Genomic DNA, 25,943 nt, shown 5'->3' with positions numbered 1-25,943 from the left:
CTGACTAAATGCTAAAGCAGCTGAACCCGCAACAACAACTTGAAAATGTCAACAGTGCTGCAGGAAAATGATCTCATGCAGCAGAGACGGAGAGCGGTAATCCAAGGCCCGTTTCACTACACGGGGAGATTTCTGTCAGCGTCTTTTCTTTCTGAGAAGATTGAGAAAGGCCCGGCTCCCACCACCGATTCTGACCACCTTATATAAAGGAACTATTGAGAGCATCCTGAGCAGCTATATCACTGTCTGGTTCGGGAACAGCACCATGCCGGACAGACAAGCACTACAGAGGGTTGTGCAATCAGCTGAGCGCACCATCCGCTCCGAGCACCCTGACCTGCACTCAATCTACAGCAGGCGGTGCTGGAACAAGACCAGGAAGATCGTGAAAGACCTCAGCCATCCCAACAACAGACTGTTCTCTCTGTTGCTGTGTACGTGACAAAGAAACATCTGGATTTGGAAAACGAGGCACTCGCAAAGCCACCAGCATTGTGCCTGATTGGACACACCCCTCTCACACACTCTTTACATTCTTGCCATATGGAAAAAGACAGCTTCAGCTGACAGAGCTGTGACGAGACGCCCATCAAGCCCAGATGAAAAGTGAGGCCGAGCAAAACCATGCTGACCTTAACCACTCTGCATTAAAACTGTGCAGGACAGTGACGGACCAATAATGACCATCGGGCAGCAAAAAGGGCGTGCCAGGGACAGGAGGAGTAACTGAGGTCACCTCAGAATGGACAAAACACCAGGAGAAAATAAGCTGAAGGCACAGGTGTCGGGGCTCGGCCAGGAGCTGACCTCTGAGAAGAGCCGAACAGCAAAGCCGCAAAAGGCCGTGGAGCAAAGCAAGGAAAACATCAATGGACTTAAATCTGATTTCTACGGAAAAGACTCTGAGGTTTCTGCCCTCAATAAGACCTCGAGGCATCAGAGCAGAAACTGAGCATGGCCCAGGAGGAGCTAGCTGAAAATCGAACCCATCAGGCTTGGAGTCCAAGACACCGGACTTGAAATCAGGCCGGAGCATCCTGGAGCTAGATGAGCAGTGTGATTTGTCCGGTCTGCTATGGAGCGAACGTTAGGGGGATGGCTTCCTGTCGCCTCTGCCGTCCTCCGATCGCTCAGCGTCCTGGGCTGCCCAGCTCTGGACTGAACGCTCGGGCCGAGACACCCAAACAACCATGGACTCCATTCCCGTGGAATGGGACCACGACTACGACCTCAGCCGTGGGCTTGAGAGTGCAAGAAGGGATCCCAGAGAGCCTTGAGGCCTGTGTAAAACTAACAGAACAAAGATTGAGGTCTTCCACTGGGGAGGTGGAAGCTGCAGACTCTCCTATACACCTTCTGGATGTCAGCCGTTCCACCTGCAAACAAACGGACAGCAGTCGCACTTCTGCAAGCAACAAACGGACATCCAGACAATTGAGCTGCATATCAAAACCCTGAAGGAAGACCGAAGCAAAAGGGTCAAGTTAAGGAGGAGCGAAATAAGGAGAAGATGCTGGACACTGGAGAAAAGGACTGCCTCAATTGGGGCCAGAACCAGTATGGACAGAACTCTGAGCAGCAGCACCAATGGATGCAAACAGACTGAAAAGGAGGAGGGCAGGACCCAGGGCACGCTTCAGGCCGTGGTTTACCCAGAACACTACAACAGGAAAGTGATGAACACAAACACCCACACAAACACACACATCTACATGCACCGACTCAGAGTGAAAAGAAACATACATATGAACATATGCACTCGTTGATTGAGGGAGAAATGACACACACACACACACACACACACACACAAATTAAAATGTTGATTCAATGAACTGAGAAGTGATCCACACACACACACGCTGATGCAATGAAGAATGCTTTACTAACAAATGCTGCACACAAACATCCAAATACGGAGTTGGTTACAACAGCAAGAACTGATTGATTATTTATTGCTTAAATGTATTTCATGCCACGCAGAGGGCATTTGTGTAGATTTAGAGGACATGGTCTGAAGCACTTTGATAATGAAAACAATGTCTGTGCGTGATGTCTGTTTATGGCTCAAAGCCTCCACTGAATTGTTTACTGTGCTTCACACAGTCTAACAAGGAGCAGTGGTACAGAGCGAAAATGATGAATGAATGGTGTGAGTTTTATTTCGAAGAGATTATGAAAAGGTTGTGTTGATTCAACTTAGTTGTTTACGTTTTTGCCAAGGTAAAGAGTTGGTGTGTAACTAGTGTCCACTATTGAGTCAAGTAAATCCAACATGTTTTGTTGGTGCAAAAAGGAGTTTTGGTTGATCTTTGGGTTTTGTTTGACACTAGGTTGATTCTATCAGTGAGGTTTGGATTGTTCTCTTTCTCTAAAAGAGAGAAAGATGGTTTGAACTTTGGACATGTTTGCAATGGGCCCCAGTATCTGTTATTATATGAGTGTTTTATTGTTTACGTTTGTTTTTGCTTTTGTTACAGTGCACTGAGATAAGAACATCTGAGAGGTGTGATCCACCGGTGGTGATATTTTGGTATTTTGTGAGTTCCTGATTTAACAAATCAGCTCTTTAATCCAGGCCTGAGAGATTGAACTTTAAAGCGCTATAAAATATTCTTATTGAAAACAGTCGCAAAGTATTTTTTCTCCATGATTATAATGAGCTTGGGAGAAAATTGACTTATATGGGACACTGATCCTGAAGCCTAAAAGGATTGCAGCGAGTCAATCCAGTCCAAAGAAGGAAAAACAAACAAGGAGCTGTTTCCTTTAAAATGATGACGTCATCTTGCTGGTGATGGAGCCTCGAATAGGCTGCGCGTGAGACTCCATTATCAGCAACTTTTGGTATGAATGTGTGTGGATGTATGCATATGACTGACGACTAAAAGTCATGGACTGACGACTAAAAGTTTAACTGACTTGATACTGAGACAAAAACGGTGCTGACTTTAGGATTATTGAATGTCCACAGACAATTCACCCAGCCTGTAAAAGAAGGGTGGATGTTTTGTTTTGCTTTGTTTTGTCTGCAAGAACAGAAGAATGACAGAGACTAAAGAGCTGTAGCTTCACAGCAGTGTGAACTGCAGACTGAACCCTTTGGTTGCTAATTTTGAGCTACTGATGTTTGCATTAAGGAAATTGTGTTTTAGTAGCTGTGTTTTAATTAAGGTATTACATTATATTGTTGGGAATATTAAATGCTAAAGTGAAGAAAAGGTTTGATCCCACTCATGACTGAGCATGTTATTATTAACCATAGTGGGTCACTATAGAGAGTCAATTAATTTTAGAAAAAAAAACAAACAAACAAAAAACCCTCCACCGAGGTCTATGAATAAGAGGGGAATGATAGACAGCCACACTCAAAATGGAGATATGTAATGATAAACACTGGTCCCCGTCTTTTGGGCGCTCTCTTGAAGTAGTCAACAATTTAAAAGTAAGATAAAATAACAGGGGCATGTGCTGAGGGGTGGTGCTGCACAAGAACAAGAGTAAAATAAAGAAAATATTGTTTTTAGAAGTACAAATTAAAATGTACCATTACACTCAGAGGATCAATATGAAGCTTGATATTTGTTAATTTTGAATGAAGTACATGACTGGTGACTGTTCTGTCCTGAGCTTTTGTTTTTACAGCACCCGCTTGATCACACCAACAGTTTCTCGCCACCGAAGAGGGGTACTTGCAAAAAGAAAAAACAGGGAGAAAATATTTTCGTTTTTTCTTTTTTCTTTTTTTTCTTTTTTCTTTTAAATGAATCAAGTGTTATTAAAATAACAATCTCATAAGATGAAGATCAGGGACCAACCCAGAAGTCACTGACACTTCACTAGCTGTAAACTATTGGTTTAGGAATAAGTGATGGCACTGAACTGTCTATTTCACAAAAGTCAATTTATTTAGGATATCTGAGGAAGTACTGATTTTATTTGGAGACACAAAAGAACATTTGGCACTTCCCTCATCTCACATCTGTTTCATTGTTGTACCCAATCATTCTACAACTGAAATGCCTTGGACTGCTAACCATTTCAGGCAAGTGGAGTGAACCATATTTTGCTAGACTCTCATCAGATTGGGGCTTCCTTTTATTGATCTTTGGAGAGAAGTCTTCATTACTGGTATTATTCAGGTCTTGTTCACATGTTTGTCCCAGGTTCCTCAGCCAAGAGGAGCTTAAACCCCAGATACTGTGAGTTCTTTTCACACATTGAGATCACTGATAACTCTCAGCAACGACGTGATCTCGTAGAAACAATTAGGTGTTATGGATTCAACTATAATTGCGACTCTTATTTTTTACTTTACTGGAAAAGATTTCTGCATTTTACCCATATTTTAGTTTTAACTCAAAATCAAAATTCCAGATTCTACTACATGTTGGTTTTGCACCAGATAGGACGACAGATTTCAGGTGGCCCTGTGTCTTTCTCTATTACATCTGCCACTGCATCTCGATAATCTTCTCTGTGGCTTTTAGTGAGTCCTGACCCTCTCATATTTTGAAAAATCTATGTTTGAATCTCCCTTAATAATTGTGTTAAGAATTCTCTCCGCCTTTGTCAAAAGTTGGGTATTAGGAAAAAGTGAAATAAATATAAATATAAAGTCCCAATGTGTAGAGCACACATTAATAAATTAGTCATGTTCCCTGTGAAAGTAAATGAGCCTAATTCTTAAAGACCCCTGAAATTATTTACCAGATGTTTATTTTTTGAATAAAATAAAAATCTGAGTTTAACAAAACATTTTAAATGTAAATATCAAGCTTACCTTTCTCTCTTCCATAAAATGTGCTTGTGGGCACGCCAGCCATTTTGAAAAGGTGGGAAAAACAATTGGCAAGGCCACACCCCCACACATGTGACATAATTTTAAAGGTACTGTTGTCCTCTCTAAGAAACATCAGGACTTAGAGGAGTGGCAAGTAGAGTATGAGAGCTACAAGCAAAAAACTAAATGTGTACTACAGTGCGCAAAAATGAATTACTGGGTCATCAGGGGGTCTTGAGGGACATTTATAAAACAAAAAATCCCACAAACCTTAAAAGTGCACTTGAAAAGCTCACACAAGAAGGTTAACCTAGCTTACCTAGAAGACCTCATCAGGGGGAGCACGCTCCCCCTCGTTGAAGAGCTCACCCACTTAACTCGCATCCCAAGAAAATAGCTAACCCCAGATAAGGCAGCGTGATGTATCCCAAGATAACAGGACTGGGACATCTAAATAAAGGTGTGAAACAATCGCCTTCAAAAGGTTATCAATTGACTTCAACCAAAATTAGGAACACTCGGTGCGGCAAGAGTTAATAGTTATTAGTCTCAACACCCAAGGATAATTAGAAGAGCATGACTGATATGATGGAACTGAGATTTTGTTACACTTAACTTTTGCAAAACACAAATAGAACTAAATTGAAACTAAGGATTTTCAGAAAATAAAAACTACACTAAACTAGCAAAGAATTGGTAAAAACTAATTACAACTGGCAAAAAATTGAAAATCTGGAGTCGAAACTAAATAAAAATAAAAACTAATGAAAATGGCGAAACGTTTAAAACTCTGGTGCAGAGATTGGCAAATCTGACCAGGAACGTTATAAAATGGATTGTCAGAACAGTCAGCGTTAAAGCCACTTTTGACAGTCCATACTAGGATGGCATTGGACATCTTGGGGGTGGAAGGGGGGTTGGTGTGACCAAGGTGTGGTTTGGCTTGTCGTATGTATATTTGAGATCATATGGCTCTGGATGGACCAGTTACCAGGGCATGGAAGGAGGACAGACTCATTAAAGGAGGAGAAGGCATTTCCTGGGATTGGAGATCCTCTGGGTGAGTGGTTGATTAAAAGCATGCATAAAATAGAAGTTATCTGTTGTTATTGATTGGTAATAGATTGATAATTGGCCACATTTACAGCTGTATTGACTTGTTGTGGACGTAGTCGACTTCAGGTTTAAACACTCTCATTAACAGGTTGAAAATAGTGATATTAAAGGAAGAGTATGCAGCGCCACCCTGTCAGACGCCAGTGATGGTGGAGCTCACTGATGAATCAGGTGAGCTGGATTCATGGCTGATTCAAAACTAAGATCCCCCTGCTGTGGTCAGTAAGGGGAGAAAAGGGGGAAATAAAATCAAGAATTAAAGAGGCATTTATAAACGTTTAGGTGTCAAGTGAAACGGGACAAAAGGGGGGGTTATACTGTTATTTTCAATGTCAGCATTATTATTGTATGAGAATCATGCAACAAGCATTGCATCGATGATCATTTATTGAAGCTTTTGACCTTATACTAACATCTGTGTTCCTGTGATTGTTATAACTTCTGATGAATCTTCCATTTACAGGTGTTAGGATAATGATATAATTTTTCATTGCAGGTGTAACCATGATCATTTTTATACATATTGCAACTTGTTGCTCATTGTAGAGTTGTGCTCAAGTTAATAAGGGTTAAAAGCTACAGTCAGCGCGAATGTCTGACTGATCTATTGAGGGGAAAGGCTTCGAGCATGGAGGGCCGCACGCGCTTACAAAACACTGATATCATGTTATTCTTTGTGATCTTTTCTTAAATTATGTCTTTAAGGTTAGTTTAAATAGTGGCAGTTAATTAAACGAGATTTATTAAAATATTAAATACCTGAGTCAGAACGTTACACGCGGATCACCTTAAGAGTCTGGGAAACTTTGTAGCTGCCTAACTTTTTTTTTTGTTTTTGAATGTTCTAGCTCCGTTGATTTGACACATTGGAATGTGTCAAAAAAGGGGGGGAAGGTTGAGCTTTAACATCAAACCAGGATTATTTGAACATTTTATAACTTCATTTGTGTCTTTAATAATTTAGGAATGGTAAAGCTTAAGCTAATAGCGGTCCGAGAAGACGGACCTTTTAGAGAATCAGTGAAAAAGCATAAACTATCACTTTCATGTTTAATCATTACTCATTGAAATGAACTGAATAGCGTTTAGAAGATTTGTTAATTTTTTGTCTTTTGTTAAAAAGAGGGGTTTCAATAATTTTCAGACACACCTTGCAAATGTGCTTATAACGAGTTGGCACTCGGCCTTTTGAAGGTCAGAAGCTTCGTTCGGCGTGATTGTCCGGACTGATAAAGTGTAAGAAATGCCTTGAGTGCGGAGGGCTAAATGCAAACATGCTTACACACACATAAGATATGATTAGAATAAGTCCCTGGGACATTCTGAATGTTTAGACCAATTCTGAATCACTAGAAGGTCAGTAGATAATAACATTAGATTATTAGGGTTAGGAAGAGAGGTGTTTTGGTTTTCTGTCTCTTACAGAGAAAGGAACAGACACCAGACGAGGTCACAGAGATGCGAGGATCCTCTGTAGCAGAGTCAGACACAGTGACTGCCGAGACATCAACTGGGTCCAAGGGTCATGGCGTTTGGGCTCCAGCTAGTCACCACAAAAGGATGGATCCCATAAACACAGCAATAACCATGAAGGGGTTGGCAGAAATCCGGGAACACCAGACCAACGAAGTTCGAGAGGCTTTTGGGCAAAAAGGGGACACCTTCCTGTTCCTTTTTCTGGAGAATACACAGATCGTTGTTTGAAATCGGAGTAGAATAATCCCCTGATCTGTGTTACGACTGAAGGGTTGTCTAACCCCTAAGGTTGAAGAATTAAGAGCAGAGGATCACCCAACTGGACGACACTGGTAGCTGCAGCAATAAAATAAAGGTTAAGAGCTCTTCGGACAGAGGTTCTAGTCTACGTCTGAATGGTATAAGGGAACACCAAATAAAGCTGTGGGAGAACAGGGGAGTGTCATCTGGACCTGCTATCCTTGTAGTAATAGTTTGTCTTGCACCTGACTTGCGCAAACACAGAGGTCATCTTACATATGGTTTGCCCCTCAGGGGGACAAAGGACCTCAGGAGTGAGAAGAGATGAACCCGGCCACACTGGGCTACAGGGTGTTTGTGAGGTCATTATTCTAATGACCTCATCAGGGGGAATTGTAAAATTATGATATTATTTTATGCCATGTTATACCCCTAATTAAAGATTGTGAATTATTATGTAGTTTTAGTTTGCATTATTCTCCTGAATTAGAAGAAGCTGATAACTATTGCATTAGTTAAACTGATTTGCATTACATTAAATTGCTGACTTGTTGTGAATGAATGATATTGTTTTATGATGCATTATATTGCTGAGTTATAAGAAATACTGTTCGCAGAAGGTTATTGTCTAATTTGTCTGAGTAGAAGAGAACAGAGTGTGCTGGAGTTTTCTGCCCCATTTCAGCAGGAGCAGATAAACAGGGAGCCAAGGTCGTAGCTTAGGCGCTGTGTGAGAGAGAGCATGTGAATGTTTAGGCTTTTTATGATAAGGTGGAGGCACCAGAGGTTATAAAAGTTTGAGCAATGCTCCACCATTTTGAGATTTTTAGGCTGTCTGCATCAGTGTCCATCTCCCACGTGTGTGATCATTAAATCATCGTTTGACTCAACCCGGCCGGACCAGTGTTGTTATTGTGGTTTTTTCTCTTGTCTCCATCCCCAATATTTTGAACCTTAACAACAGGCAGAGAATAATTTAAGCCCCAGTATACTAACCTTTTGCTCTGAGGTCTGTGTGTGCATAATAACATCAAGCAGTGGGGCATATTCAAACCACAGGAAGATGTGGGAGTGGGAACCGCTTTGTTTGTCTTGATGCCCTTTGCTGAAGCAGTATCTGATATGTATAGATGTATCTTCTTACTTCTACTTTTATGTTGTCGGTCAAGGTTTTAAAGAAAAATTAAATCCCTTGAATTTCTGGGATGGTGGCAAGTTGTTGTGTCTTTGTGTATGTGTGTGTAAGACTTTGTGTGTTGCTATTAAATGCTACTAATTAAGTTCCACTGAGCTGATCTTGCAGATGCTGCATTTTTAACTTCTCAACTGTAACAGCATGGGATTTTCCCAATAACTGTCGACATGCTAAAAGATTGCAGATTATTCTTGCTGTTAGCAAATCAAATCAAATCAAAAGAGTAAAAAGAAGGATTTATAATGTAAAAAATAATTTATTATGCTTTTATGAAATATATTAATCTCAATTACAAAACAATATATGGGACAGCCTTACTTATAAAGGTTAGTAACTTACATGCATGTGGTGTACAAAATATTAGCTTGTGGACAAAATGTATTATTGTTTGTACATATTTGAGGATTTTTTTCACTTTACTTTAATAAAAATAGATTAAAAACAAGAATAACCAGGACAGGCAGGATTTGTTGTGTAAAAAATAACATGCGCTGTTACACGAACAGCTACTGGTTCCATTTGTGACTGTATCCAGAAAAAAGCCCCTTAATATGAAACAGACCTTTACGGATCTGTTTCCCTTTCACACACTGACATGACTGAAGCTCCGTCTACAACATGTAAACTCAGTTAACTCAATATAGATGTTATTACCTCCTGATCTCTTCCCACAGATATATTTGCTTCCATTAGACCTTGTTTTCACCTCCTCATAGCTGCTGTCATGTCCAATTTTCTTGTGAATGGTCAAAAACAGTCAGTGTTTTTGCTCGTTTTCTTAATAAACACACGTGAACCAAATGTCAACTTAAACTAAATTAGACTAAAACATGTCATCATTTATTCTTCTGATAATCCTAAATACCTTATGACATCAGAAATCTGCATATGGACACAAGATCTCTGTGAGTGCAATAAAAATGTCAGAGCTGCACAGATTTATAACCATGCAACAAACTGTCCCACAAAGTTGTGTATTTACAGCCGTTTGTTGCACAAGAGCTTTCATCAAGTTGAGATTTGAACTTCCTCACAGCTGTCAGGACAAGTTTTTTTTTTCTGCTCAATTTCAGGTGAAGATTTGTAATATTGTGCCATTATTATGGATGTTTCCTATATCAAACAGATGACCTGTAAAGTAACTTCAATAGGATAACATATAGATGTTCTGGGTGTTTTTCTCATCATAAATAAACCAAAAAAAGGAGGTTTGTGAGCAAAAAAAAGAAAAAAAAGAAAAAAGAAAAGAAAGGTGGATTCCTGCTTATTATTCAGTTATGGGGATATTATTTCTCTTCTTCTTGTTAAGTATATCCTTTATTCTTTGAACTTGTTGTCCAGACTGCAGCTTGCATTTGAACATCACATTTTGTTGCAAAAAGTAAATTCAGGATGAAGATAAGGGAACAAACATTTCAGGTACCTGCGCCTTTCAGACTGGCCAACAAATATGGCTTAGATCCATTCACCATCATAGTAAACAATGAGAGCATTCATTGGAGGGCAGCTGTTCTTTCTGATGTCAGTTCCACCTTGTTCTGTTGTGACAGGCCACCTGAACAGGTGTGTCAACAAAGTACGGGGCATCAATTTAGCTTTTCCTTAGCTACAGTAATCTTACTCGTCTGTGTGTATAGGTCTGTGGAATACAATATTTTTGTTTTTGTTTTTTAATGTTTGACAAATTTGAGTTATTTTATTTTGAAGGTGTTATTCACTTGTTCACCCACTTGTTCTTCATGCGTTTTCATTGAGCCATATCAGTCTTTACGTGTTGTAATCTAAATCAGTAACTGACTGAATGTAATGGCTTTATCTGACAGGATGCACACATCTTCAGTCTACATCAAACATACAGGAAACACTGCTTGCTGTCTCTTCTGTGTGTGTATATACAGAGTGTGAGAAACTAATTAAGCATCATATGCTGTCACTGCTGCAAAGATGATGCTGTGTTTGACCTTATTATTGATTTGTTATGACGCATATTCAGGTATGTCCATTTATTTTCCTTATTTCTCCAAATATTTAAAGGTTTTGATTTTAAGTCTGCTTGGAACAAGACTAGAGGATTTTCTTTTTAAATTTTGCCTTGTTACTGTATTACTATATGTACCCTTGACAGATTCTAAAAAGAAATAAGGATGTTTAGTCACTGCTAGTGCGAATGGCTCTGTTTTATGTCATATTTTACACCCTGTAATTTTGCCTCTTTTATAACAGAAGGCACTATAATCATCACGGAGCCTGGTGAGAGCATCACTTTAAAGTGTTCCTCAGAAGAATGCCCCCAAAACAATGGTCGATATGTTGGGATGTATCTGTATCATAGGTTTACTGAACAGAATGATCGCACAGCAAAGTTATTGTGCGATCGAGATACAAAGGCAGGATTGAGTCAAATGGAGCTCTCATGAACCAAGCATCACCATCAGCAGCTTGACTGTGGATGATTCTGATGTCTACACCTGCGTCTACAAAATATCAGTCGACAAGAGTGTTGAGTGCAAAGTCTACACAGTTTTTGTGAGAGGTATGTTTTTCTTTTATATTCTCAAAACTCCACAGTCTCATCCGGTAACTCAGAACAGAAATGCAGCGTTTAAGAGTTAAAATTTCCATTGAAAGGTGTAGTTGAGAGATAAGTGTTATCTTTACAACAAACTGAGCTTTCACATTGAGTTAAAGCAAGAAAATACAGAAAAATCTAAGAAAGAACAACAGAGTAACAGACAGCAAATAAATGTATAAATAAATATTTAACTGCTTGTTAACACATCTAATCAGCGAATTACATGGAATAAACTCAGTTTATTTAGATCCTGTTGAGATCTAAACTGAGCACCAGAATAGGGATGAAGGATGGTTTAAGCGACTTTGAACTTGACATGGTTGTTGATGCCAGACGACCTTATTAGACTATTTCAGAATAGGCTGAACCACAGCTATCTGTAGGGTTAACAAAGGATGGTCTGAAAAAGAGAAACTGTCCAGTGAGCAGCAGGATACCCTGGTTACAACCAACATACTGTCTTGTATCAACACTTCTAATGTTGGTGGTGTAATGGTGTGGGGAATATTTTTTAGTACCACCTGAACATTGTTGAAACCTAACAGCCTACATGTTTTGCTGTTCATCGTGTCCATTACTTTGTGAGCAGTGAGATAACACACCACGTCATGAAGCTCAAATCATCTAAAACTGACTTCTTCACATGACACTGAGTTCACTGTACTTAATAGTAACTAGACCTCAACCCAACACAGCACCTTTGGGTGTGGTGGAATGGGAGATTCACATCATGGATGTATGACTGGCACGTCTGCAGCAACCATGTGATGCTAACATGTCAGTATAGACCAGAGCCTTGCATTGGGACAAAACACAAATCTCACAGGACACAGCCACGGGGCTGAGCAGGAACCAAAAAATAGATCAACGTGTGTCGAGAAACATTTTATTAAGACAGTGGGAGTGGGTTTAAAAAATATTCTAATGGAAGGCTCTAATATGGACCAAAATCTCTGAGGAATATTTCCAGTTCCTTGTTGAATCTGTGCCACAAAGCATTAATGCAGCTGTGAAGGTGAAGGGCATCCAGCTCTGTGTCTGTATCACAAAAAGAGAATTTTATTTAAAATGTACATTTCTTTTTATTCATTATTAAAGATGTGCAAACCTGTTCTCATTATGACAAACTGTATGGTGCATGTGTGGTGTAACTCTTGTTTTCCTGTAGTTCCCACAGGTCCTGATCATCAGCTCCTATGTCATAAGCCTGCTGTTGCCCGTCATCCTCATCCTACTGAGTGTGAGTTATTTAGTCCTCTTGACTTATGGTTTTATACCTAAGTTAAAATACCCTAGCTCTGCAAGTTATGACATGTTATTTATTTATCTGCATTTATCAGTCTTACCAAAACCACATATAACTGCTGTAAACATGATGAACCTCATGGCCCTGACACACTGATTACTTTTAAAAACCACTCTGAGCTTTTTATCATGAAGTGCAGCTGTGGAGATGCTGCTGGTTCCTTAAAAAATACTGTAGTGTATCCACATTTCTCTCATTGTTATTTCAAGATTTTAAAAAAGTGTTTCTTTGATACATAACTCAAAATTATTGATAATTTAACATTATCCCTTTCCCATCTGAAGTCTAATTTTATTTTAAGAAATCTGGACTTATTTACTGTATAAATGTTTCCAGTTGGTAACCCATTTTCTCAAAGCTGTACTGATTCAAAAGTGTTTTAAATTCGCTCAGAATTCAGTCCAAAAATTATTTTTGAACAATTTTCAATACTTAATGTAAAGTCAGTCACTGCAGCGTTTTTACTTCCAACAGGTGAAACGAAGAAGAAGCTACAGAAGAACAGCTGTTGTCTGCAAACAGTTAAAGAAAAGTCTGCCTTATGGCTGGAATGAGCTGGACATGTAATATATTACTGCTAAATTAAGAGCTACTGCTGAATTAATGATCAGTAGGAAAAAGCTGAAAAGGTTAGTGGTGTGGCTACTGATGAGGTTCCCAAATATCTGCTGGTGAACCAGAGGAGTGAACTGACGATGTGATCATCATTTGTAAAGCTGTAGCAAGAACTTTATCTGATTCTTTTTTGTGTTTTAAATACTTTATACATTCTGGAAATTTGAAATGAGCCCGCACAGAGATTTTACTCTTTGTGTTCTGACGTATTTGTGTTAATTTTAGTCAGGAATGTGTTAAAAGTGTTCTTGGTGAATCAGTCAATTTATTGATGCCTTTTTATAATTTTATTATTACCATCAGTTTCAGAGACATTTGATGATGTATTCATTAGTTAGTATAAATGAGCAACAACATTAGTAACATGAAATGAACACAGTCTTTTTAGAAATGAAATCCTGGTGACATGAGATTGAAACTGTACGTCGTGTCAGGGTTTCAGGTGCCTTGACTTGCCTCGGCCGCCAGATGTCACTTTTTTGATAAGACTGAAGTCTCTAAGTCTTGAGTCTTTACTTGCATAAGTACAGTATTGAGTTCTTTGAGTTTGTTTTCCAGACTCCAGCTTACATTTGAACATCATACTTTTCCACACATATAACAAAACCGTAATACTGCATGGTAATAAGCAAGAAAGAAATGTCACAATCCTGTGGCCTTCTGATTGGCAGACAAATTAATTGCCACAGTAAGAAATCTAAGGATTAAAGTGAAGACAGTTGATCTTATTGACACAAGTTTCACCTTCCTCTATTATGATGTGCCACCTGAACAGGTAAACATGTATATGTTTGTACCATCTTCAGCTAACAATTCAAAGGTCTTTTCATGATTTCAATCAGGAAATGACTGAATGTAAAGATTTTACCTCACAGGATGCACACATCATCAGTCAAACCGTACAGGGAAAAACCGCCTACTAGCTCTCTTGTCTTTGTTTATGTACAATACAGTGTGTGGCAAACAAAGTCAGTATATGCTGTCACTGCTGCAAAGATGATGCCACTGTGCTGGATCATATTATTGATTTGTTGTTATTCTCATTCAGGTATGTCCATTTTTTTTTTCTTTTAAAATATTTAAAAGTTTCAAGTCTACTTGGAACAAGACTAGGTGAGAGAATTTTTTAAAAAATAAACTTTTTTTTTTTTTACCTGTACCTGTAGAAATTTTTGTATCATTTATCACTGATATGTATCTGTAACCACTTAAATGTCTTATGTTATATTTTACACCCTGTAATCAGACATTTTGCCTCTTTTATAACAGAGAGCACTATAATCATCAGAGAGCCTGGTGAGAGCATCACTTTGAAGTGTTCATCAGAAGGATGCCCCCAAAACAATGATGGATATGCTGGGATGTATCTGTATCATAACTTTATTGAACAGAAAGAGGTGTATTTCTATGGTAACTATGCCAACAGCAAAATCATAGAGCGACCACGATACGAAGGCAGGATTGAGTCAAACGGCGCTCCCATGAACCACAACATCACCATCAGCAACTTGACCGTGGATGATTCTGGTGTCTACACTTGTGTCTACAAAGAATCCGCTGACAAAGGTGTCAACTGCAATGTCTACACAGTTTTCGTGAGAGGTGAGTTTCTGTTTTTTCCTCGTTAAAGATTCTGCGACCTCGTCCTGCAGCTCACGTGCTTGTAGTATCAGCCTAGCACAGTGGACTGCATGCACTGGCTAATTAGAGATTCAAGATCTGACCCTTACTTTTTGGCCCCCATCTGCTTCTATCTTTGATGAATATGTTATAAATTACAGAAATATATGAGAAAAGCAGCATCACTGAAACTTAATTATGTATATATTTAATTTTCCATTGTTTTACTTTTTCCAGTTTGTAAAATGATTTCAAAAGGGAACCTCACAGGTGGCATATATAGTCCTTTAGTACATTTACTGATGTTTTTCTCTATATCATACATACAAGTAATTTCTTGTGCAGGTGCATGAAGCAGCACACCTGCTGTAACTCTTGTTTTCTGTATTTCTCAAAGGATTGGCACCATGTCCCAGCCAAGAGCCCCAGATCCCCACCACTGTGGAGGACAGATTTCTAGTCATGCTGTTGATCATCTGTATCTGTGTGATCAGCACACTGTTAATCATTATTTTCATTCTGTTGATTACGCAGAAGGTGAGTTCAATCCTCTACTTATGGCTAACTTATCTATCTATGCAACAGTGGTTACCTTTACTGTCTGCAGATATTGTGATATGACTGCTCTAAGCTTTCTTGCACTGACATGCTGATTAGATCTAAACCACTAAATGAGCTGGTTCCATTTTGAAGTGCTGCTATGGTAGGCCTGCTGCTTCTTGGAAACGAATCTTCTGTGCTCACACTTTCACTGTTGGCAGTCATCTTCAAATGCTTTAGCTTCTTACGGTCACTGTGGAAAACATCTGTTACTGTTACAATACACAATCTTTACACTGTTGTTTTACTATTGACAGGTGAAACAAAGGAGTAGCTGCAGGCGATTATCCAGCAGTTCCCCGGAAGAATCAAATGATTGTGTGTATGAAGTTATGATGAAGAATAACTTCTACTCTGTCGCAGCTTTAGAACAATGAACTCAAAGCCCCTATAACTTTGCTTAGCAATACCATCCAACCTTTTTGGCTTCCTGAGGTTTTTTTTTGTCTTTATTCAAAATTCAACCATGCAATTCAATACGTTAGTAAAAATGTCAAACAATAACAAGTTTAAGGGTAGAGTCAGTAATTTATGAAGTTCTTAAATTGAAAAAAGTATACTGTACACATAAATACAATGGTGCCAAAATACATAGGACCAGATTTGAGGTTTGTGGAAGCTGCCACGTTCCCGCCATATTTGAATATAGTAGCTGGGAAGGACATTCCAACTCATAGCGTTTTATGTGTTTGACTGGCCTCATACGTAGTACGTCAAAGATGGAGGCAAGGAGAAGTCATCGGTGTTAGTGTGCTATGATATTTAAATTTGGGCCTGCACCTTTAGACTCAAGATATGAAGCATAAGGGGGTCCCCGTTACCAAAGAAACAAAAAGGTAAAGGAAAGAGACAATGCCCTGAAAATCTAAATAAAATGTCAGGACTGTAACATATGGAAAAGTGTCTTGCCCAAGGACACAACGACGAGGACAGAGAGCCTGGTGAAGATGCGCTTCCCAATCCCCTGAGCCACGGTCGCCCCAGAACTGTTAATATTAAGCTTAATATCAGTCAGAAGTGAGCTTCTCTGACTCATTGACCAGTGTCAGAGTCCTTTCACAAAGTTTTACAGCCTCTTCTACAGTAAATACAGGGGCATGCTTTTCACTTTGCATTGACAGCTGAGGTAAACAGTGGCCTGACAGGCTGCCACAGACAGGGGAAAAAAGTAGGGGTGCAACGATACACAAAATTCACGGTTCGGTTGGTGTCACGGTTCGAAATTTTTTCGATACAAAAAATGTTCATGCCTTTTTAATTTGTCATTTATTAAAATTATAAATATATAGCCTATTTTAACTCAAAAGTACAGTTTTTAAATTCAATGTTGCTGAAACAACAATATAATAAAAAAAATCAATTTGATCGAGAAATCACTCATCTTTGGAAAAGAGAGTTAATTACAGAGAAATGGCTCTTTCCAAAATAAAAGCTATACTATACGCTTCTTCTGGGCTATATTCTCAGCAGCATATTAAACATATCAGGTCCCATTTCTTCTCCATTTCTCTATGGAAGTCGCTCATCATTGAAGTTATGACTCTGATTAGGCTGGGACATTATATTGATGGGAGCTCCCGAATTTTTGTGGACAAATGGAAGAAACCACTGGAAGCACTGGGAGTAACCTATAAACTGGATCCTAGAGGACAACAGTTATGGACATAATGTTGTAATATTCTAGTGCTGTGTAGTGTTATTATTTTGGATGTGAACCAGTCTTATATTTGTTGGGGAAAAAAGTTAAATAAAAGTTAAACAAAAAAACAAAAAAACATATCAGGTCCCCATAAGGAGAATCATGTGCTAACGGCTGTCTAAATGACTCGGGTAAAGTCTGTAGCATGCGTGCTTGTTTTTTTTGTCTGCTTCCAGTTGTCTTTGCACTAGGATGATGTCGGCGTAAATGTGCAGTCATAATCGTTGTGCTGTCAGCGTTAATCTCGTTAAAATGACATTAACGCCATAACGCGGCAAATCTCCGCTGATTTACCGCGGATCGCCCCGTGTGTAGGGCTGGACGGCGTCAACACGTTAACAAGCTAACTGCGCTAACTCACTAGTTCCCACCAATTGAGCATTGCGTGGCATGTCCGACATACTGTTTTACTTTTGTCCATGACGGGCTTACCATCAGGGTCATGCTTCACATGAAAACCAAGATAGTTCCAAACGCCAGATCTGAATGAGGGTGGGGGAGGTTCAATTTCGGGTAGCATTGAGGCAGTTGCCATGTTGCAAGGAGAGCTTAGGTTCTGTCTTGCTAGCTTGCGCTGCGCTCAGTGGATCTGCACTCGACGGTGCAGCCTAGGCGGACTATTTGAACGCAGATCCACTGAGCGCTCAACACAGACAACATCGTCAGAAGAAAAGTTGATAAAATAAATAAAAAATTTTGTATTGTTCGATACATATGCATACTGAACCGAAAGCACTGTATCGAACTCGATACGAGTATTGTTGCACCCCTAGAAAAAAGTAGTAGAAACATAAGCCTTAGTCTTGGCTGACTACAATTTGTTTGTCCTATAGCAGCCACTTTAGCTAATATTACGCATTTGAATTGGGAAGGATAAGAAAACAAAATTCACTTGACTTAATTATTTGTAATAGGAATGCATTGCCAGCTCTGCGAGCACAAATCACCTAAGAATGTAGGAATGAGTGGGTGCAAATGGATGACAGATATCACGCTATAATATTAACAAGCTGACAGAATTCATATATACATTTTTATTTTTATTACAGTTTTTTAAACTTTTTTTAGGTATTTCGAAGGAAAAAAAGCTATTTGGTTAATAGAAAGGCAATAAAATGTTTTTATCATGTTGTTAATTTTTTTTCTAAGCAATAATCTATATGAATAAATGTACTTTAATAAAATGTGTAAACATGCAAACTATGGAACAATCAAACTACTAAGATTTCAGTTTCTTCTTGTGATCTCTAGTTGTCATCATTAGTTTATTTCAGTGTTTCTTTTTTATTTGCTTTTTTTCTGTGAAGCTGTCAAAAGTATGGAAAAAATTAAGTATTTTTGAGATTCCAATCAACTGACCTATCTGTCAAACTTTCCTTTTCAACATGGTACTAAACTAAATTTCCGGTAAAAGACAGGAAGTTTATGCCAGACCACAGGTATTGCAAAAACACAGTCTCACTGAAACATGAACAATAACTAGACTATGCAGTTCACTCTGCAATCGCAAGGGATTTTTTAAATTATGATTCTCCTGCAGTCATCTGACCACCAAGCCACATAGGGGCATTTGAGTGAGTGGAGTGCCATTTAGCTACCCAGCTGACTCTCATTATTAATTAATCCATCTTTATTTGTTGTAGAAAGTTACCTACACATTTTGGCAGCTTTTTAAAAATACACTAAAATAGTAAAAATGAAAAGAACTATAAAAATTGCAATAAAAACATACAAAAAACAGGAATATACCATAATAAACCCCGTTGTTGATTGTTATGGCAGCAAGTATAATGAAGACATCACGAATTTGGTATTTCCATCAATGCAAATATTGCAATATTGTGCATTTGTCCCAACAGTTATTTGCATGCGTGTTTGTAACAGGACCACTGGGGAAGAAACTGCCCTTTAGTCTGTTTTTGGTTTGTTATCTCTTCCCTGATCACAAAGGGTTTAAACAGGTGGTGACCTGGTTGTGTTAAGTATCTGCTTCTAGCAGCTGCTTATTAGCTGCTATTATGGCCCACTTCAATCTCCTCTTGTAGAACAATCTCGCTTGTGCTTCCCTTGCATGTGTGATATATTCAGTAACCATTTAAAATTCTTAGTATTGTGAACAACCAGATAATCTACACAATCTCTGCCTTTTCATTACTTATGTAAAGTGGGGATTTTGTGGTGTGTACAGATCTTCTCACGTCCGCAGTGATTTCCTTAGTGGCATTCAGCACCAGCCCCTCCTCATCAGCAGTGTTGGTCAAGTTACTTGAAAAAAGTAATTAGTTACTGATTACTGATTACTTCTCAAAAAAAGTAATCCCGTTACTTTACTGATTACTTGTTTTCAAAAGTAATTAATTACTTAGTTACTTAGTTACTTTTAAAAAACATGATACACTACCTGAATGCTTGATAAAGCAATAGACCTTTTGGGCCAATGCTATTTTTTCTGCATAATCCATCATATAAAAGTGAATCAAATGGAAAAGTGTCTTTTTAAAAAATTGTTTATTACTTTTAATCTTAACTTTATAAACAGTGCATCAAACAAAAATTAAATTAAATTCAACAGTCTTTGACTTTAATAAATTTGTTTAACATTTGAACATATTTCTGCACATTACACCATATTTTAAGAAAATAAAGGCTTAAACTGTATTTCTGCATACTCCAGCATATAACATAAATTATTTTTGTGTATACACACATCTTTTCATATAAATAAAGCAAAAAATAAATAAATAAAATAAATAAAATTAACAAAAACATCTTTTAACAGTTGGTAAAGTGCAGAGAGGCATAATATTGAGATTACAAAAACAGAAAATGCTATTGCATGCTACATTCAGGCTGTTAATCCAGTCTCAGTTTGTGGCAACCCTGAAAAAGACCTATGTTTTATTGTTTTCTTTTGGACTGAAACAGTGGTTATATCGCATCAGCAGAAGCTTCTCAAACCTTCTATCAGACATTCTGTTCCTTTTTGGGGAAAGCACCAATCCACCTAAACTGAACAGCCGTTCCACTGGTGCACTGGATGGAGTTGGACTGTTGTATTTCATGTACATCTTTTTGAGATTTGGGAACTGATTCAGAATCTCAAGCTCATAGCCTGACCTTAAAAAGTCAGTTATTTCTTTTTCTGCTGAGAAGCTTTCTGTGGGCTGATTCTGAAATTCAAAAAAGTCCATTTCGGCTGGGCTGGCTGGGATTTGGGACACATTAGTGTTCTCAGTTGCAGGAGCAGCTTTACGACACTCTGTTATCAGGAGCTCCTTCACATACTCTCTCCTACGCTCATCTCTCAGCCAACGAAGTTTAAACTTGGGACAAGTGGCCGCTGCGAGAAGTCCTTCTTGGCTGTCCAGAACAGCATCAAAACGAGTCTTGATGGCCTGTAACATACAATATGATGCAACTAAGAATAAAATTATTTTACTGTATAATTACCTATTGTCAATATTTTGTGGGCTTTACAGCTCTAAACCATCTATATTTTCTATTATCAATACTGTATGAGATTTAATTTTGGCTGAGGCTTTTGTTGATATTATGATTAATATTCATGATTAATGATGATCAATGTCCCTGATATTTAACAAGGGGTGAATACTTGGTCTTTTATTCTATCATTTTAATAATTGTACCCACTGCTTAAAACAAAGTATAACATCCACCCACTGTGAATGGTATAATAAATTTAACAAATCCACCCAAAGCAATTAATAATAATCTTACCTTTACAATGACATCTGGAAGGCTGGCTGTCATTCTAGAGAGGTCATCTTTCAGGGCAAGGGTCTTTGACATCAGGCTTGTGAGTGTTGGCAGTAAAGCCCCGTAGGTGCACTCATCCCCTTGTAAGATGTCCAGAGCCACTGTCAGGGGCTTCATCACAGTACAGTACTCTTTCAAGAACTGGTACTCCCTTTCATTAAGGCACTTGATTCCCAGTTTTACACACAGGGGATTAAGTTCATTCAAGGGAATTGTGATGATTCTAGAAATGGCCTCATACAGGGAATTCCACCTTGTGGATGTCGGTACCATTAGTTTCCTCCGACTGACTTCCTCCACCTGTTCAGAGGCTAATGTTGATCGACTTGCTTTAGTCCAAAGAGCAGAACATTTTGCAATGCTACTCCTATATACAGCCTTGGTGTCTGCACAGGAATTTAGATGTTTGTCAACATCGCTTGTTGAAATCAAGTTAATTGTGTGCGATGCACATCTGTAGTGTGGAGGGAGGCTGAACTGTGCATCACCAGATGCAGCTGAAAGAGCTTCTATGACATCAGTAAAGGTCGGTTCCTCGTCATCACCTTCTTCATTTTCAGATTCAGACTCCAAATGACAGGGCTGACATACTCTGAATGCTTTGGCAAAATTGGATGCATTATCCGTTACAGTGGCAATAACTTTGCCTTGTAGTCCATATGATGAATGGATTTCTTCAATCTCTGCTCCAATTACATCATAGGTATGGCTGCCTCTAATTCTCTTGCATGCTAGAGCGGCCTTGTTGTGTTGTAATGTGGAATTAATCCAGTGAACTGTTACACCCATAAAACTTTTATTATTTACCGTCCAGATGTCAGCAGTGGTGGAAACAAACTCTGCCTCTTCGAGTGTAGCCTTCAAGTTAGAGTTCATTTTGTCATATTCTCTCTCAAGGTATCCTACAAATGACTTTCTCTGGGGCAGCTTGACACCACTTTTAGTTGGTATTTTTTCTACGATGCGTCGGAATGATTCAGAGTCAACAGTGGAAATCGGCAACATGTCCTCGACGATATAGGCAGCGACAAGCTTCTTCAGTTCAGCGGCACTAAGTCCTGTCGCTCTTACGTCTAGTTTAACCTGTTTAGCAGGAGTGGGTCCATCTGAGGTTTGCCCGGTGGAAGTAGATGTGGTAGCCACAGCGGTCACGTCAGTGAGGGGATCCTGGGGGTTTTCTGTCAATTTAACATTCTTGTGGCAGCATGCTAGGTGCTTGCTCAGGTTGGAAGTGGAATTTTTTGACGTAGAAAGAAGTTTTCTTCCGATGCAGAGTGTACAACGTACGCTTATGTTTTTGTCGCTTTTTAAAGAGTCAAATTCAAAATAATGTCGGTATTTCCAAGTATTAAATGCTGCACGATCGTACTCTATCCCTCGCTCCATGTTTTCTATTGTTGACACACGAGCTACCATAGCCGTCGCACTCGCTTGCGTCATTGTCATGAGACATTCTCGCAAAAAGTTCACGGTTTTAGTAACGCAGTAACGCAGCGTTCCTACGGGAAAGTAAAGGTAATCTAATTACCGTTTTTGCAATAGTAATCCCTTACATTACTCGTTACTTGAAAAAAGTAATCCGATTACAGTAACGCGTTACAAGTAACGCGTTACTGCCCATCTCTGCTCATCAGTGGTGATCATTTTAAAAGTAAACGATCTTTTGCTAACATCTTGGTGCCAAATACCACATCACACCTTCAGGGGTCTAGTGGAGGACCAACACAACATTAGGTGGCCATCATTTTATGCCTGATTGGTGTATTAAGCAGCACAAATAGTATAAACTTTACAGTTTCATGCGTCTATAATGACACTTAGACACCATTCACAGGCCCAAGACATTAACACCCTAAAGCTAATGGCTTATATACTATGAAAACCTAAATAAAACATGCTAACATTTGAATCATTTGAGCCCTAGTGTACTAACCTTATACTGTCAGGTCTGTGTGTGCCATAATAGTGCCATGATAGCATGTGCAAACCACCGGAAGGCAAGGGAGGGAGGTTTATCTTGTTCATCTTGTATGACCTATAATATTCTTATGTTTCCTTTTGTGATGTTTGCTATTGGCCTACTTTGTGACAACTCCAGTACTTTGTGTTCTGATTTTTGCTACCAGGTGCCTTTCTAGTTTCGGATTGGTTTTGCCTGTTTGACTTCAGTCATGTTAGCGTGTTTTGTGAGTGTCACTCAACAACTTTACATGGAAAACTGGTCAGTAATGTAGAAATTCTAATGGCAGAATCATAACCGTGACTAATAAACGTCTTGATCTATTTGAACTTTTGAAATTTTTTTTCTCAAGTAGATCGCAAGCCAGTTGCCAACTGCTACCGAGACATTTACACAGAACTATATTTTCAACTATATTTGAACATGCCAACAAATATCAAAAGAAGAGCAAATTGTTAATACCAATAATAATAATAATAAAAATAATAGCAATCACAGTCTTGATGCACGCTCAATCATCCAGGTAAGTAAATCCAAGTTGATTCTGTTCATCTGGACGTAGCGTTTTGTGGGAGAAACGTTTCATCACTCATCCAAGTGACTTCTTCAGTCTCAGCTGACTGCAGGTTTCCCCAAATCTTATAAACAGTACATTTGCATAATGACTGAAACCAGCCCGCTGAAGGAACAATGGGCTGGGAGGTCAGTTCCTTCATCATGATTATGCAAATTCTCATGACCATTGATCAACAACCACTGACCAAAACCCACTGATCAATGGCCATGAGTACCATTCACAGAGAGTTGGGGAATGGCTGCAATCACAGCATTGTAAGATGGCGAAAGATGTACCCTTAGGCCCCCTCCTCGATTCAGAGATGGTCTTTCCCTTTTCACATAAATGGCCTCCTTGACTCCGCGCTCAAACCAGCGTTCTTCCCTGTCCAGGATGTGTACATCCTCATCTTTGAAAGAGTGTCCACTGGCCTGTAGGTGTAAATAGACTGCAGAGTCCTGGCCTGACGAGGCAGCTCTTCTGTGTTGTGCCATCCGCTTCACCAGAGATTGTTTGGTTTCCTCGATGTATAAATCCTGGCAATCCTCCTGGCACTTAACAGCGTACACTGTGTTACTCTGTTTGTGTCGGGGGACCCAACACATTTTGGGGTGGACCAAATTCTGGCACCTGTTTTGGGGTTTAAAAGCCACAGAGACCCGGTGTTTAGAAAAAATGTGTCTCAACTGTTCCCATACTCCTGACACATATGGGATCACTACGGGTTTTCACCTTGGCAGCGGTTGTCCTTCTCTCCTGGATTGGCTGGAGGTTTCTTTTGGCGCCGTCCCAGCTTTCACAAAAGTCAAGCTGGGATAACCACATGTACTCAGGGCCTTCTTGATGTGGTGTTCTTCTGCTTCCCTGGCCACTGTGTCTGTGGGGATGGTGTTTACTCTGTGTTGTAGCATCCTGATGTCACCCAGTTTATGCTCCAGTGGATGATGGAGAAATGTCTTTTACATTGTTTTATCGTTTAAGCATGCGTGTCCTACACTTCACTAACCATTCTCGTGTTGTGTGTTTAGCATCTCTGCATTTTCTACATTTTCCAGATCTATATTGACTTTCACAGTGTTTATCATTCACTCTTGTTGAACTGAGCCAACTCATTAGAGTGAAACAGACTAACTCGTCTACTCTACTTGAGCACTCTACCTCCTGAGCTACAGCCATCCCAAATGCAGTCCTGTCTGATGGAATCCATCCTAACACATGCCATCTATAGCACCCCACACATAACATCACACCATCGAGCTTTACAAGCCAAAGATAAAAATCACTCTTATTTCACAGGATCACACATACCATCACCCCACATTTACCCAAACAGGAAACACCGCTCGTTGTCTTTCCTGTCTGTGTGTAAATATAGTGCTGGCAAACAAAGCCAGTATTTACGGCCACAATTGCAGTGACAATGGCACTGTGTTGGGCCGTATTATTGATTTGTTGTTATTCTAATTCAGGTATTTCCATTTATTTTGCTTTTATCTTTGTTTTCTGATTCTTTTTAAGTTTCCTTGGAATAAAGATTCTTGTACTTTTTACTACTTACCTGCATAGAAACACTGTGGTTCAAGTTAATGTCACATTAACCTTTGATATGCATGTCTAGAAATGATATCCAGAAAAGGTGACACACAGGTGACATACTGTAGTCCTCCAGTATATGTACATGTGAGTCTACAGTATATCACACATACGGAGAGAATATCAGCCTTCTTTTTATTTTTTCCTTATGTTTCCTTCATGTTTATGAAGAATTCTGTACCATATTTCCAATTTATTGGTACAAAAAACAAAAATATGTTAATGACACTCCACAAATGCTATTGTTAAATGTTGTTCCTTGGATTATGGTAAGTTTACATGAAGACAGCACATTTAGTGGAACCAATGTTTTTCTGTTTTCACAAAGTACTGGCATGACGTCCCAGTCAAGAGCCCCAGACCACTGTGGAGAAGAGTAGTGTTAAACATCAGTACCTGTTTCCTCAGCATGTTGTTGATCGTGATCTTCATCCTACTGATCATACAGACGGTGAGTTCAATTATTTCTCAAAATAAAACCTAGCTCTGCAAGCTGTGATATGCATCAGCAGTTTCACCACACATCACCGCATATCTCTTTGTTACATAAACCAAGATTAATGATAATTCAACACTCTTTCTCTTCTTTAACATTGAACTTTATTTAGTATGTGTATCTACAGTTATCTTCAAATCTTGTAGCTTTTTACCAAGTCACTGTGAAAAGCATCTTTTATTATTAATATTTTTGCAAAATACAGAGTTTTGTAACTTTACTGCAGGAGTTGCTGCAGCAGAGCCAGTAGTTGCCAGCAAGAGTTAAATGTTTTTTCTCTGTTTTTTCTCTGTTAATACTGTCCATATATATATAGTGTTGCAGAACTGATCCACTCTGATC

General features: G+C 39.0%; 1 protein-coding gene across 1 annotated transcript; it reads left to right on the top strand.

Moving 5' to 3' along the window:
- Positions 1-1,095: 1,095 nt before the first annotated feature.
- On the top strand, positions 1,096-15,897 carry LOC146630770 (uncharacterized). The gene is made up of 4 exons (XM_085356620.1): positions 1,096-1,411; positions 14,570-14,902; positions 15,318-15,457; positions 15,778-15,897. Exons 1-4 carry the CDS (start codon positions 1,096-1,098, stop codon positions 15,895-15,897), a joined length of 909 nt encoding a protein of 302 aa, XP_085212746.1.
- Positions 15,898-25,943: the final 10,046 nt, after the last annotated feature.

This window comes from Diplotaxodon limnothrissa, linkage group LG6, assembly GCF_057381915.1.
Source record: "Diplotaxodon limnothrissa isolate DT_005_m linkage group LG6, D_limnothrissa_male_GT1.1, whole genome shotgun sequence".
Classification (NCBI taxonomy): Eukaryota; Metazoa; Chordata; class Actinopteri; order Cichliformes; family Cichlidae; genus Diplotaxodon; species Diplotaxodon limnothrissa.
Note: the sequence above shows the minus strand (reverse complement) of the source record. Positions and strands in the feature narration are given on the sequence as shown.